Source organism: Haliotis rubra, unplaced genomic scaffold, assembly GCF_003918875.1.
Source record: "Haliotis rubra isolate DU_JTF1 unplaced genomic scaffold, ASM391887v1 Scf26, whole genome shotgun sequence".
Lineage (NCBI taxonomy): Eukaryota > Metazoa > Mollusca > Gastropoda > Lepetellida > Haliotidae > Haliotis > Haliotis rubra.
In genome coordinates this window covers 572,345-589,397 of record NW_025766669.1, presented here as the reverse complement: position 1 = coordinate 589,397, position 17,053 = coordinate 572,345, and the positions used below count along the sequence as shown (strand labels likewise).

At 38.3% G+C, this 17,053-nt stretch overlaps 1 protein-coding gene across 3 annotated transcripts in view; it reads right to left on the bottom strand.

Annotated features, from left to right (window-relative positions):
• Nucleotides 1–17,053, bottom strand: part of LOC124280029 (hypoxia-inducible factor 3-alpha-like) — a 158,727-nt gene that overhangs the window by 9,883 nt on the left and 131,791 nt on the right. For all 3 annotated transcript variants that reach the window (XM_046715907.1, XM_046715909.1, XM_046715910.1), the window contains 2 exons: nt 13,076–13,260; nt 4,375–4,481 (listed from right to left, as the gene is read on the bottom strand). In XM_046715907.1, the coding sequence (XP_046571863.1) occupies nt 4,375–4,481; nt 13,076–13,260 (292 nt within the window). The remainder of the gene's footprint in view (nt 1–4,374; nt 4,482–13,075; nt 13,261–17,053) is intronic.

Below are 17,053 nucleotides of genomic sequence, written 5' to 3'. Positions count from 1 at the left end.
TGAGCAGGCTGGCACAGAGAGTACATTCCCTCAACCCATACAACAACAACAAGGATCTCAGGCGTCCACTATCTTATATAGGAGACACAGCCCTGATAAGCGTGGCTGAAGTATGTGCATGTTTGTTACGTGCAGCCTACACGTATAGTCCCCCATCACCCCCGAATCCAATCCCCCCGCCCCTCCCGACGTACACAACATTCACCCATAACACGAGCTAACTGAGCAAAACCAGGCTGGTCTTTCATCAGAATCATCCCTGCCAAAATGGCTGCTTCAAAGTGTGTATATTGTGTGAGTGGAATTTCATTCTATTTTGAAGGAGTTGACATTTAGGCTGGAAGTGTCTGTATTGCATCATCATGCTGCATCGGTACCAAGAGTTTCATCAGCTTTCTTAGTCACGTGACCAAGAAGGAATATACTGACTAGACCTTGTATTTCCTACAGTTTTTATCATACACATTTTGTGCTTTATAAGAGACATCTACATTCAGTATCTTGGAGGGAAAATGTTGAAAACTAGATACCCTGCAAGTACCATTAATGGTATTAAAGAATTAGAGTTAGTACACTTTTACACTGTTTTCATGTCCAGCATTATCAAGTGATGATGCCCAGGATGAACTCCACACATTGGTACAGTCTGTGACCTGGTGTTTGTTGTTTGCACCCTACTCAGCATTATTCCAGCTGAATGACAGCTGCTTATGAATGATCAAATCTAGACCAGCAGTTGATTGTTGTGAATGACGCACCCCCTCAGACTGTGATCACACACATGTACTACCCCGTCAGTTCAGTCACTTTTATAGGTCCACAACAATGCAACTTTTCACACAATTGACAAAACTTACCCAATACTTTATCATTTTGGAATGTAAAATTACTCCTGAATATGTATTTTGTATTTTGAATATATAAATGCTTATTACATCATGATAATTTTTTTAATGTGGTTATTCTATACCTGATCAAAAAGGTTTTAAGACTTAGGACTGACATTTTTTTGCATATAAGATGTATAAGGATGATGGCAACATAACAGGGCAAACTGATAAAACAGGTACATTTTATTGATACAATTCAAATTTGTAAAATTCAGATTGTTTTTTTAGAAAAATACAAATATACTGGAAAATACAGATGTCATTACTGAGAAATTAGAAAAATATATTACAGAAATCTTTAACTAATGATCATTTCTGGTGTCCCCTGCCGTGATGTTGCTGGAATATTGCTAAAAGCGGCGTAAAACCAAACTCAGTCAGTCAGTCAACTAATGATGAGAGAACTCTACTTTAATTAAATGTTCACTTTATGACTCTTCATATCCATTCAGCAGTCTAAGGGTTACCTGTTACTATCAGCACAGCTTGCAGGAGACTTTAACCACAGTACTCCCAGAGGGATGCCAATTCTGTGTGGGTGCCATATGTTTCTTTATCACAATATATTAGAACTTCAGAGACAACATACCTGGTTGTTACGAAATCCTTGTCAAAACAATTCCAGACAATTGTCAAAACAGGTATCCACTGATACCTCAACATCATACGTCAGAAGTACAATTAAGAATGTAGCCTGTACTTAAATGTGATATTAACACCGTGCTAACTGCTGACATACAACTAGACCTGCAGTCAAGCAATACCACTGCAGCAGTAAGAGGTATATGATCTCCACACGCTGCCTTAAACTCCAAGGCAGTGGGGTACTTAGTGGTTTAAGCATTTGCTCATCATGCCAAAGACACGAGTTTGATTCACAAAATGGGTACAATGTATGAAGCCCATTTCTGGTGTCCCTCACCGTGATATTGCTGGGATATAGCTAAAAGCGCCATAAAACCATACCCACTCCTCACTCTATAGGCTCCATGGTCCAGTGGATAGAGCACCTGCCTTGAGAGAGGAAGGTGTGGGCTTGATCCCCAGGCATGTCATAACATTTAAATAGCAATAACTGCTGACATGAAACTAGACCTGCGATTAAGCAATACCACTGTGGCAGTGGGAGGTATGTGAACAGCACATATTGCATCTAACTCTTTATGGATCAACTCCCCCATGGTCCAGTGGATAGAGCACCTGCCTAGTGAGAGGAGAGTCTGGGTTCGATCCCCAGGCTTATCCTAACATTTATACATGGTATTTGTGGCAGTATACCTTGTCAGAGTGGGGTGTCTATCGTAAATGCCAGACTGGCAAAGTAAACAAGTGAAGAAACAAGCAGTTAGGTAAGACCAGGTTTGTTGGTTTCACACTGAATTTTCTTGATATACAGATTTCTGGGTTTTATTGCTTGACTCACAGAATTGACACAAAATAAAAAATATAATTGAAATACATATTTGAAACTCAAACATGTTTTTAACAAAACCATACCCAGTATTTTCAACTATGTCCCCATGGTAACAATATTTGAGAAAAGAATGAATTTGTTGAAAATGATGACCTGAATTGGGATATCCATAATTCCAGTTTGACAAATTTAACTTAATCTTGTCGCAGACTTGAGGCAGACTCTGATACTATCTAAAGAAATCTCTTTCCTTCACACACAATTTAGTTAATTTAATTTTCGCAAGTACCGAAAGGTAATTCTTAAAAAACACGGAACTGGCCTCAAGCAGTGCTACTGGTCCTTGATGTACCGGTAATCCTGGTTTCGATTAGACACCTGGAGGACCGCACTTCCTTACAGAACAGGACACAGTAACACAAGCCAGAAAAACAGCATAAACAAGTTCAGTCAAAGCATTATTCTTCCATGCCAACTCATGACATGTTAAATTGAGGGGGAAATGCCTTTGTCGTTGTCTGTTAGTCCTCCTTACTGCGTCTATGATGGTGTCTCATAGTACACTTTATATTACATGTCACAGGTAGGTATCTAGGATCTCAATATCCTGTTCACAAGGCGATCAGGTTTCACCGTGTACAATATACCTCCCATAGGGCCCCACCTTTCTATACATCGCTATAGGGTCTCTGATTTCAATGAAGTACCTCAGTTTTATTTTCAGTAAAAGCTATGATGCAAGACATTATCATATTTTTTTTACTAAAGTGCGTACATAAGTGTAATGTATACACCTCTCAAGGAGAATCAGTATTTTGGAAAACAAATATTTCGAGTTTAATACGCAGATGAGAAACTTCATCTTATCCTTTCAGTGAATTCAGGTATCAACAAAGATGTATTAACAAATTTGGTCAATAGAGATTAAAAATTTGAGATACATCACCAGACACAAAGTTTTTAACATTTAAATTCTATCTCCTGTTTTGCTAGGTATTGTTTTATATGCCGAGATTACAATTACCATGTGTATCATCATGAAACTAAGCCGGAAATAGCAAGGGGTTGTGCAGACATTTCCTCCCATTCTACCAGTGATTCAGTTATAACAAACCAATAAAATATCTTCAAACAAATTTGATGCAATCATCTGGAAAATTATTGGGGTTTTTTCATGAATAATATATTTGAATATTGTGTTATTTTAATTGCAAATTTCAATAAAGATACCAAATTCATTATATCGCGTAGCACTTTGGTACAGCTGATGGCTGTGGTTTGATATATTTACACATGGAATTATTTGACAACTCACAGTCCAGATTGAAGATTCAAACAGTTTACAAATCGTTTTTTCTTTTTATATGGCAATGAACTAACATACTTACACAGTCAGTCTTTAACTGCATGAAAAATGATGTTTAATGAGTCAAAATATGGCAGGATTTTTTCATGTTTTTTTATTTTATTTTTTTATCAAATATATTAAGTATACAAACTCTTCTTAGTGTGTACAAACACAACATGTTCATACCAACTGAAAGTGTAAACAATGTGCTTGTTGTGACATTGTGAACATTTACACATTCACCCAATCAATCACTTCATCCAGTTATTTTTACTCTTTTCGGATATATAATCAATAAAACACAAGAGCTTAGAGAAGTCAGGGGGTTACAGTTAGATATTGTAGAGAGTGTAGGGGTAAAGGAATGGTAATGATCTGTTTCCATTGTTAACCAGTTCTACAACAAATACATAACAGAGTGAGTTTGTTTTTTATGCCGCTTTTAGCAATATCCCAGCAATATCATGGCAGGGGACAACAGAAATGGGTTTCACACATTGTACCCAAGTGGAAATCAAACCCAGGTCTTCAGCATGACAAGCGAACGCTTTAACCACTAGGCTACCCCACCGCCCCTTAAATACATAGGTAGTTCACTGTACAGGTTGGACGTTCAGAGAAAGGTTACGTCATGGATGTGCTGATTGAAAATGTATTCAGACTCAAACTAAAACCCCAGCTCCCCTGGATATTTAGAGGTCAATACCTAAGGTTATACTTACAGTTGGAGTGACAGTCACTGATTTTCGGGGCATCCAGGGGATTGTGAAAGTAGTATGCTGTCTTGCCAATGACCTCATTTGGTTCGTATCCAATCAATGTGATGATTCTGTGACAGAAATATTTAGAATCTCAATGTGTCCAGTAAATTAAACCTGTTATAAGTAATCAAACAACATACAGTGATTATTAAACCCCAACTTCAGCTGTGCAGTACCAAAACCGACATGTGTTTCCTATATAAACTGAGATTGTCTGATGCACAGCTTTTGTCTTTCCACTGCAGTGTTGCTCCATAAAGACAAAAGGCTGATTCCTTAACACAACAATCTATTTTTGGACTGTTGTACAGAGTCCTACATTGTTCCTTGATATATAGAAAAGATTCATATAGCAGAATAAATAAATTTTACACATTACAAAACACTTGGGCATTAAAAAAAGGCAGGGATGAGAATGGCTATGAGTGAAGAAAAGAGGAAAATGAGCTGGGGATGTTGGGAGCCGTAGGCCCCCATGACAGATTCAATGACCCCATCGCGATCAAATCCGAGGAATTCGTGGAAAATTCCTATCCCTGAAAAGATCCATGGGACACAGACCATCATTTTAAGACATCCTTCATGTCCTGGGGCTGTTTTCACGAAGCAACCTTTACTAAGGTTAACCTTAACTCCCATTCTTTAACACTGCACTAAGGTTACCTTAGTGACTTACGATCGATCACCTTTGTGCTTTGTGAAAGGAGACCCTGATCCTACAATTCCTGTTCTTAGCCACTTTGCTACTATGGTCATGTACATCCCCTTTTCAAAATCTGGGATAATCTGTATAAAAATGTTCTTTCCACAGGACCAAAATAGCCACATTGTTTTGCTACAAGAATCCTATCCACACCTTCAGATATGCTATAAAGTGAGCAGAACTGCTGATACCAAGGAACATCATCTGATATATATCATTTGTGTTTCAACATCGGTAGTTCTGTCAGGAGCAGTGTCTTGACAGCTAGAGAAACTGGCTGATATTGAAGAAGCAGGATTTGTTTTATATCCCTTGCGGTTTCACTTCTATAGCCACTTGTCAGGTACATGCTGACAGTGTGTATTTATACCCTGACTGTTACCTCATCAAAGAACAAACAGAAATGTGCCTCAGTCATTAGAATACACTGTGGATTTGGTTTTGCTGATGCTAGAAAACAAGCATGGATTCATGCATGTGTTCTGGCAATATGTCTCAAGGTCTGGTTTGATGAAGAAACTACTAATTTACTGTCATGCTGCTCGTGGAATGTTACATTTATTGTGATCGTAGGAGAGGTAATATGGTGATCTATTGTGTGGAAATGACGTCTGCTTGTCTGGGCTCATCCCCAGTGAATGTTATCACTTGATCTCATCTGTAATGTTAGTGAAGATTGCCACACACTGCCACGTATGATGGAGATTTACATGGGTCTAGCCTCTCTCAGCTTTCCTCATCACTATGCACATGTGTCATACAGAAACATGTCACACACATCACTGTGTGTTCTTGTTATGCTAGACAGGATTCACACATACTGAGACACACTCATGACAAACATTAAGGTGGTCATTTCACCCTACACACCTTGCATTCTTGTTACACAACACTCATAACACACAATACATACAGTGAGACACATTACAGCTCTCCCTCTCTGTCATCTGTCCTCATCTTACACACATACACACAGAGAAAATGTACCAATCTTACACACAGAAAATGTACTCATCTTACACACAGAAAATCTACCCATCTTACACACGGGAAATGTACTCATCTTACACAGAAAATTTATCCATCTTACACACAGAAAATGTACCCATCTTACACACAGGAAATGTACCCATCTTACACTCACAATGTACCCATCTTACACACAGGAAATGTACCCATCTTACACTCAAGATGTACTCATCTTACATACCGAAAATATACTCATCTTACACACAGGAAATGTACCCATCTTCCACTCACAATGTACCCATCTTACACACAGGAAATGTACTCATCTTACACAGGATATGTACCCATCTGCACACACAGAAAATGTACCCATCTTACAAACAGATAATGTACCCATCTTACACAGAACATAAAAACATCTTACACACAGGAAATGTACTCATCTTACACCCAGGAAATGTACTCATCTTACACACAGAAGATGTACTCATCTTACACACAGGAAATGTACTCTTCTTACAAAAAGAAAATGTACCCATCTTACACACAGAGAAAATGCATCCATCTTCCACACAGGAAATGTACCCATTTTACACATAGAGAAAATGTACTCATCATACAGACAGGAAATGTACCCATCTTACACACAGAAAATGTACTCATCTTACACACAGGAAATGTACCCATATTACACACAGGAAATGTACCCATCTTACACACAGGAAATGTACCCATTTTACACATAGAGAAAATGTACTCATCATACAGACAGGAAATGTACCCATCTTACACACAGAAAATGTACTCATCTTACACACAGGAAATGTACCCATATTACACACAGGAAATGTACCCATCTTACACACAGGAAATGTACCCATTTTACACACAGAGAAAATGTACTCATCTTACACACAGGAAATGTACTCATCTTACACACAGAAAATGTACTCATCTTACACACAGGAAATGTACCCATATTACACACAGGAAATGTACCCATCTTACACACAGGAAATGTACCCATCTTACACACAGAGAAAATGTACCCATCTTACACACAGGAAATGTACCAATCTTACACACAGAGAAAATGTACCCATCTTACACACAGGAAATGTACTTATCTTACACACAGGAAATGTACTCATATTACACACAGAAAATGTACTCATCTTACACACAGGAAATGTACTCATCTTACACACAGGAAATGCACCCATCTTACACACAGAGAAAATGTACCCATCTTACACACACGAAATGTACCCGTCTTACACAAACAGAAAATGTACTCATCTTACACACAGGAAATGAACTCATCTTACACACAGGAAATGTACTCATCTTACACAGAAAATGTATTCATCTTACACACAGGAAATGTACCCATCTTACACTCAAGATGTGCTCATCTTACACACAGGAAATGTACTCATCTTACACACAGGAAATGTACCCATCTTACACTCAAGATGTACTCATCTTACACACAGGAAATGTACTCATCTTACACTCAAGATGTGCTCATCTTACACACAGGAAATGTACCCATCTTACAAACAGGAAATGTACCCATCTTACAAACAGGAAATGGACCATCTTACACACAGAAAATGTACCCAATTTACACACAGGAAATGTACCCATCTTACACTCAAGATGTGCTCATCTTACACACAGGAAATGTACCCATCTTACAAACAGGAAATGTACCCATCTTACAAACAGGAAATGGACCATCTTACACACAGAAAATGTACCCAATTTACACACACGAAATGTACCCGTCTTACACTCAAGATGTGCTCATCTTACACACAGGAAATGTACTCATCTTACACTCAAAATGTACTCATCTTACACACAGGAAATGTTCCCATCTTACACACAGGAAATGTACCCATCTTACACTCAAGATGTGCTCATCTTACCCACAGGAAATGTATTCATCTTAAACACAGGAAATGTACCCATTTTACACACAGGAAATGTACTCATCTTACACACAGAAAATGTACCCATCTTACACACAGAAAATGTACTCATCTTACACACAGGAAACGTACTCATCTTACACACAGGAAATGTACTCATCTTACACACAGGAAATGTACCCATCTTACACACAGGAAATGTACCCATCTTACACTCAGGAAATGTACCCATCTTACAGACTGGAAATGTACCCATCTTACAAACAGCAAATGTACCAATCTTACACTCAAGATGTACTCATCTTACACACAGGAAATGTACTCATCTTACACACAGGAAATGTACCCATCTTACACATAGGAAATGTACCCATCTTACAGACAGGAAATGTACTCATGTTACACACAGGAAATGTACCCATCTTACACTCAAGATGTGCTCATCTTACACAGGGGAAATGTACCCATCTTACACTCAAGATGTACTCATCTTACAGACAGCAAATGTACTCATCTTACACACAGGAACTGTACCCATCTTACACACAGGAAATGTACCCATCTTACACTCAAGATGTGCTCATCTTACACACAGGAAATGTACCCATCTTACACACAGGAAATGTACTCATCTTACACAGGATATGTACCCATCTGCACACACAGAAAATGTACCCATCTTACAAACAGATAATGTAGCCATCTTACACAGAACATAAACACATCTTACACACAGGAAATGTACTCATCTTACACACAGGAAATGTACTCATCTTACACTCAAAATGTACTCATCTTACACACAGGAAATGTTCCCATCTTACACACAGGAAATGTACCCATCTTACACACAGGAAATGTACCCATCTTACACTCAAGATGTGCTCATCTTACACACAGGAAATGTATTCATCTTAAACACAGGAAATGTACCCATCTTACACTCAGGAAATGTACTCATCTTACACACAGGAAATGTACCCATCTTACACTTAAGATGTACTCATCTTACACACAGGAAATGTACTCATCTTACACACAGGAAATGTACCCATCTTACACACAGGAAATGTACCCATCTTACAGACAGGAAATGTACCCATCTTACACTCAGGAAATGTACCCATCTTACAGACTGGAAATGTACCCATCTTACAAACAGCAAATGTACCAATCTTACACTCAAGATGTACTCATCTTACACACAGGAAATGTACTCATCTTACACACAGGAAATGTACCCATCTTACACAAAGGAAATGTACCCATCTTACACACAGGAAATGTACTCATCTTACACACAGGAAAAGTACCCATCTTACACTCAAGATGTGCTCATTTTACACACAGGAAATGTACTTATCTTACACTCAAGATGTACTCATCTTACAGACAGGAAATGTACTCATCTTACACACAGGAAATGTACCCATCTTACACACAGGAAATGTACCCATCTTACACTCAAGATGTGCTCATCTTACACACAGGAAATGTACCCATCTTACAAACAGCAAATGTACTTATCTTACACACAGGAAATCTACACATCTTACACTCAAGATGTACCCATCTTACACACAGGAAATGTACCCATCTTACACACAGGAAATGTACCCATGTTACACACAGGAAATGTACTCATCTTACACACAGGAAATGTACCCATCTTACACTCAAGATGTGCTCATCTTACACACAGGAAATGTACTCATCTTACACTCAAGATGTACTCATCTTACAGACAGGAAATGTACTCATCTTACACACAGGAAATGTACCCATCTTACACTCAAGATGTGCTCATCTTACACACAGGAAATGTACCCATCTTACAAACAGCAAATGTACTTATCTTACACACAGGAAATCTACACATCTTACACTCAAGATGTACCCATCTTACACACAGGAAATGTACCCATCTTACACACAGGAAATGTACCCATCTTACACACAGGAAATGTACCCATCTTACACACAGGAAATGTACCCATCTTACACTCAAGATGTACCCATCTTACACACAGGAAATGTACCCATCTTACACACAGGAAATGTACCCATCTTGACACTCAAGATGTACTCATCTTACACACATTCACTCACATTTACTCACATATAATATATACTCACTTTTAATAAATATTCACACATTCAAGATCTAATCACACATAAACACACACACACACACACACACACACACACACACACACACACACACACACACACACACACACACACACACACACACACACATATCCAAACATCAAGACAACAAGGATGCTGCTTGTACAGAAACACAAAACTCATTGACAGAAAAATAAAGGAACACACAGACACATAGGAGCATTTCTCACATAAACACTCACTATCTGGATGCTTGTTGGTGAGTAAACAGCAAGCAAAACTGACAAGAATATGTCCCTACACTGATTTATCTCTGAAAACACAATGACAGAAATCTGCTTTACGCCCTCCATTATACCGTCCATCATCGTCTGGCTCACCTGTTGTAGACAGGTGCTCTAACATAGATGCAGCTCACACGGGTGTATACCTGCTGTGTTAGACTCATGCTCAGTCCGAGAGAAAAATGAATTTAAATTTGAAAAGGATCCCCAGTGAGGTGAAGACTAAAGCTAAGGAAATCACACAGGCTTTTGCATTAAAGATAAAGCTAGGCAAAAGGGAAAATAATATGATTAGGGATTGTGAGATAGACTACTGCTAGTGTGTGTCTTGGAAGTGTTATTAGTTTAGATAAGAGATTACATAAAGGATGCTACAGAGAGATACAGAAACTTCAGCTGACCATTTGGTACCCAGTCTCAATATGCTATTTCTATGGTGTACTCAGAGCAGATGGATGATAGTGTGAACACCATCTGTTGTATCATACACTAACTATTTATAATCTTTAATAACCAATCCATTTTAATCAACATGTGGGATAAAATAGGCTCTCTGATTCTTTATGACATACATTAGATATCTACTTGGGCTTTAACAACAAAATTAAATTTAACTTATCAGGGAAAATGAAAACTTATTTTTGACGCTGGGACCATAGATTGAGTTGAAGATGACCAGGATCTTGACACATCCAGTTTGACAAGTTTAGTAAGGTTTTGCTGGGGTTGGTTTTAAGCGTGATGCAACCAGGGATTCAACACATCTGAGTTCGGGACAGCAGGGTTCATCTGGGTATAAAATACATGATGCATGCCTGACATGACAACCGACCTGGAATAAGGTAGTTAAATATCTGATCTGTGGTTAATCCCTGTCAAGAAAATATCTAAAACAACAACCCTTGCCTACAAGTATTAAAAAATCAATTACATTTCCTAGTGTTCGTGCTATCAACCACTAGTTTGACAGACCCCTACTGGAATATTTCCAGGCCTCTCCGATATAACTGATGCAGACTGCAGTGTAAAACAACTCTTATATCTTAATTGTCGAGGCTGTAATATCACATTTTCAAAGGCTATTACATCTCAATTGTTCAGGATGTACCTCTTTGAGTGGCATTTAGAAGTTGGAGTGATGAACAATAGGGAGGGTTCTATGGACATACAACTTCTGTATTATTAATATGGGTGATGTTTAGTGTTAGTCCCCTTTGTCCTGGATGTAATATCTCAATCGTACAGGTTATTACATCTCAGTTGTCCTGGATGTAATATCTCAATCATACAGATTATTACGTCTCAGTTGTCCTGGATGTAATATCTCAATCATTACAGGTTATTACATCTCAGTTGTCCTGGATGTGGCCAGGATATAATATCGCAATCATACAGGTTATTATGTCTCAGTTGTCCAATCATATTTCTCATCAGGTTATTATGTAATATCTCTCAGTTGGCCAGGATAACATTTCTCAATCATACAGGTTATTATGTCTCAGTTGGTCAGGATGTAATATCTCAATGTCTCCGTTGGTCAGGATGTAATATCTCAATCGTACAGATCAATCATACAGGTTATTACGTCTCAGTTGGCCAGGATGTAATATCTCAATCATACAGGTTATTATGTCTCAGTTGGCCAGGATGTAATATCTCAATCATACAGGTTATTATGTCTCAGTTGGCCAGGATGTAATATCTCAATCATACAGGTTATTATGTCTCAGTTGGCCAGGATGTAATATCTCAATCATATAAACCTGAAGGCTGCTTCTCACTATATATTAGACATGGCTTCTTTTCCCGGAATTACCGCATTTGAGGTTTTTGTTTGCTCCCAGGTTTTACTTTTCGTAAGTAAGACCTATTTCCCGGTTTTACTTTTTGTAAGTAAGACATCTTCCCAGGTTTTACTTTTTCCTAACTCTATATTAACATCAACATTCAAATTCAGATGATATGTTAGTGTTTGAAATCAATTGAAAAATATAGTCAAAGATCAACTTAAATGTGCAAATGTTTTCCCTAGCAGGATTGGAACCATATATTTCAGATTCATAAGCGGACGCTCTACCTCACAGCCACCGGGCCGACAAAGAACAAGGGTTGAATTATCTATTTATAGTTAGGCCTACTGTCATTCAATTGATTTTACTAGCGCTTCAGTTACTGTTATGTAGCTTCATTACATGATCATCTAATTATCCATCATTGACGGTTTATATGTATAATAAAGCACTCCTCCTCGGTTATGGTTGGGAAAGTAAGCCCTCGACCATAGGGTGGAGAGAAGTAAGACCTTCAGCGCTTCGCGCTCTCGGTCTTACTTCTCCCCGCCCTCCGGTCTCGGGTCTTACTTTTCCAACCATAACCGAAGAGGAGTGCTTTATCCTACACATACAGGTTATTACAGGCTGTAATATCTGAGTGAGTGAGTGAGTGAGTGAGTGAGTGAGTGAGTGAGTGAGTGAGTGAGTGAGTGAGTGAGTGAGTGAGTGAGTGAGTGAGTGAGTGAGTGAGTGAGTGAGTGAGTGAGTGAGTGGGTGGGTGGTTGGGTCGGTGGGTGAGTGAGCAAGCGAGCGAGAGCTACATTATATGAACACCATGCATGACGTGAGAAGTAAGTGCTGACGTACCTGGGATCACAGTACGTAAACCTCATTCCAAGGTCATGTCTACTGATGAACATGCTTCCTCCCATCCTGATCTCCAGGATGGAGTTGGTCTGTAGGGGCTGACACATGCACACCAGGCCTTCGATGGCATAGCCACACGCCTTCCTGGAGGGCCGCAACCTCAGCCGGCCCGTCCACTGTACTAGCTACACAACAAATACGAATACACAGTTTGTAAATATTTCATACGATTCACTGAAGTCAAATATAACTAGTCAAAAACAGATGGAAAAGAATTTGTTGATAGACATTTGAAATTAAACTCTGTCCATTAGACTAACATCTAGTCTCTGAAATCAACATATTTTACAGAAAAAAAACAGTATAAACTATAATCACAAAATATAATGAAAAGGAGCCCAGAGACTTTCTTCATTTTCACAAACTGTGGAAATCTAGACTTGCCACATAATCTAGACTTGCATGGGCTTTCTTGGATATGTTCGTTTCAGGGTCTGTATCACAGACTACCTGTCCATCAAAGATGATTAATAACAAAGAAAAAGAAAAGAAATAGACATTTCATAGATATTGAAATTTTGCCCCATACATTACAGACAATAAATAAAGAACAAACAGAAATGAACATACAGTTTACAGATATATCAAAAGGTCTCCTGCCTGCCACAGATAATGTACAAAGAACAAATAAAAAAGAAATCAATAGTTCTTCTGGAGAACCTTCAAGAAAAGCTTTATATTACAAGTTTCATAACTATCAACAAAATGGCTACTCAGCGAACCCACCTGCAAACATTTCAACAGCAGCAAGTCAATAAATCCATTTACTGGAGAACCTTCTTACAGAACCATGTTTAACATTCTCACACTTCATCTTAAAGAAAGTCCCATTTGATATGTTTCTGTTTAAATACATTTAGCTTTTATTTCCGTCTCTGTATCTTTGAAATGATGAAGAGAGAGTGAGCGGTGATGGTAATGGGTGTGTAACACATGTAACACAACTGGATGCAAGTGACTGCGGTATCAGCTGGGGACAATACCGATCAGATAACACTGAGCACCCCCTGGTGGGGCAGAGGTTAATTACATATAGAAGAGGGCATTTGCTAAGGCACACACTCAATCAAGCAAGTTACGCAACTTGGAGTGTGGTTGTGGTTGTGTGTGCATGCAAGCTTAATTACCAAACAAACCCTCTCAGGTTCCTTGGACATAAACAAATACATCTTACTTGTGATTCTTCTATGTATAAACGAGTAACTTGAAGCCATATTGGGAAAAGGCCAGGGGTAGCAACATGTCTTGTATGTCTTGTGTGTGTTGTCAGTTTGATAGTGTGGCAAGATGTGTGTGTGTGTCTTGTGTGTTAATGTGTTTTGGATGTCAGGGAGATGTGTGTGACAGTGTGTCTTGTGTTAATGTGTATTGGGTGCCAAGGAGATGTGTGTGTCTTCTGTGTTAATGTGTATTGGATGTCAGGGAGATGTGTGTGTGTCTTGCGGTAATGCGTATTGGATGTCAAGATGTGTGTGTCTTGTGTGCTAATTAGTGGTGTAACGACTTATTGATAGTATCGATGTTTGCATCGTTAATTACGAGATACGGGTGCATTGATACAAAACACTTTTAGGCATAATATCAGGATATTTATATCACAAGGGTCCATGATACATTGATGTATCGCCACAAGAGATACTGCTTAAGTAGCATATTACCGTACATAAGCCGATCTCATAGGTAACCTGACCCCCCTAACTTGACCCTTAAAATCAGTTTCAAAATGGTATGTTTTGTACATTATGTCTGGTGATGTTTAATGGCAAATTTGACGTCTTTACTGAAAAAATCTTCTCTTGTTCGTTCACGCGAAGTGATACAATGTCGTTTTCTTTCCCCCTGAACATTTTTTGGACGAAAACGTAACCCGAAGATAAGCCAACCACCCTTTCTACAGACTGCTTTTTGTTTGTTCCTCAAATTTCGGTTTATGTACTTAATTTACTAACTTTTCATCTAAATCCCATTGATTATTTAATTTGACCAAAGATATATTCATTCACATTCTATACCCAAAGAAAATTTGATTTTGTTTTTACCTCATTCTGATTTTGTGATATCCAATCAACTGTAATTTTTATGACAAGTAATCTGATATCTTTGAAGAAAGGGTTTTATTCTGTATCCAGTATTTGTAGGTTTGTATTGTTTAAGGCTTTATTCTTTCAAATTGTGCTCAGCTGAAATTTGTAAGGAGTAGGCCTATTGCATTAGGAATAGGAAGGGAGTCCGTTTGAAATTCTTCTGAATTTTAAAAAGAAATTGAACCTTATAGGAATTTGTTTGTATCTGCTATCTTTGTTACATGGACAAAGGAGTTGGTGTATACGTGAAAGAGTGTAAACATTTTTCAAACTCTGTGAACTGTAGAATACTTGTCTTCAAGTATTTGAAATATGTTTTAGTTGTTTAACAACTATGAACGATGTCTAAGCTTTGTTAAGAGGGAGAACAAGGGTAAGATAAAGTTTAGAAAGCAGACTAAAGTTGTTTTTTTCAGTGATTCTGAATTCTGATATTAATTACATTGAATTGTTTGTGAAAGCACTGGTGTAGAAACACAACTTCCCAAGGGAAACTTCAGTTTCAAATTTATTTTTATTAGATCCTAGTATACTGAATATGTTTGACTGTACTTTCTTAAGCATTAAAAGCTGAAACTTTATTAGATGAACAGCTTTTTAAGTGTGTGTGAATGTAACACATTCTGCTGAATAACAAATTAACAAGTTAACGTCATTTTGTCTATCATATCTGTTCTGTTTTCAGAAATTGTAAAGTATCGCGATATGTATCATATCGCCACCATCTCGCATGGTCCTTGCCAATACTTTCATGATATATCGTCTCGCCTCATTAAACTGGTATCGGGATATATCGTCTCGCCAGTTAGGCCATGATACACAGCTCTAGTGTTTTGTGTTAATGTGTATTGAAAGTCAGGGAGATGTGTCTGACAGTGTGTGTTTTGTGTTAATGTGCACTGGATGTCAGGGAGATGTGTCTGACAGTGTGTCGTGTGTGTTAATGTGTATTGGATGTCAGGGAGATGTGTATGGCAGTGTGTCTTGTGTTAATGTCTTAAGGGAGATGTGTCTGACAGTGTGTGTTTTGTGTGTATTGGATGTCAGGGGAGATGTGTTAAGTGTGTCTTGTTAATGTGGGTGTCTTGTGTGTTAATGTGTATTGGATGTCAGGGAGATGTGTCTGACAGTATCTTGTGTGTTAATGTGTATTGGATGTCAGGAGATGTGTGTCTTATGTTAATGTGTATTGGATGTCAGGGTGATGTGTGTGTCTTGTGTTAATGTGTATTGGATGTCAGGGATATGTGTGTGTGTGTTGTGTGTTAATGTGTATTGGATGTCAGGGAGATGTGTATGTCTTGTGTGTTAATGTGTATTGGATGTCAGGGAGATGTGTATGTCTTGTGTGTTAATGTGTATTGGATGTAAGGGAGATGTGTGTGTCTTGTGTGTTAATGTGTATTGGATGTCAGGGAGATGTGTATGTCTTGTGTTAATGTGTATTGGATGAAAGGGAGATGTGTGTGTCTTGTGTGTTAATGTGTATTGGATGTCAATGAGATGTGTGTCTTGTGTGTTAATGAGTAGTGGATGTCAAAGAAATGTGTGTGTCTTGTGTGTGTTTATGTGTATTGGATGTCAAGGTGATCTGTGTGTATATTGTGTGTTAATGTGTATTGGATGTCAGGGAGATGTGTGCTTCTTGTGTTAATGTGTATTAGATGTCAGGGAGATGTGTGGACTGTATATCTTGGGTGTAAACACGATCAAATGTCAGGAGATTTGTGTGACAGTGTGTCTTGTGTTAATGTGTATTGGATGTCAGGGAGATGTGTGCTTCTTGTGTTAATGTGTATTAGATGTCAGGGAGATGTGTGTGACTGTGTATCTT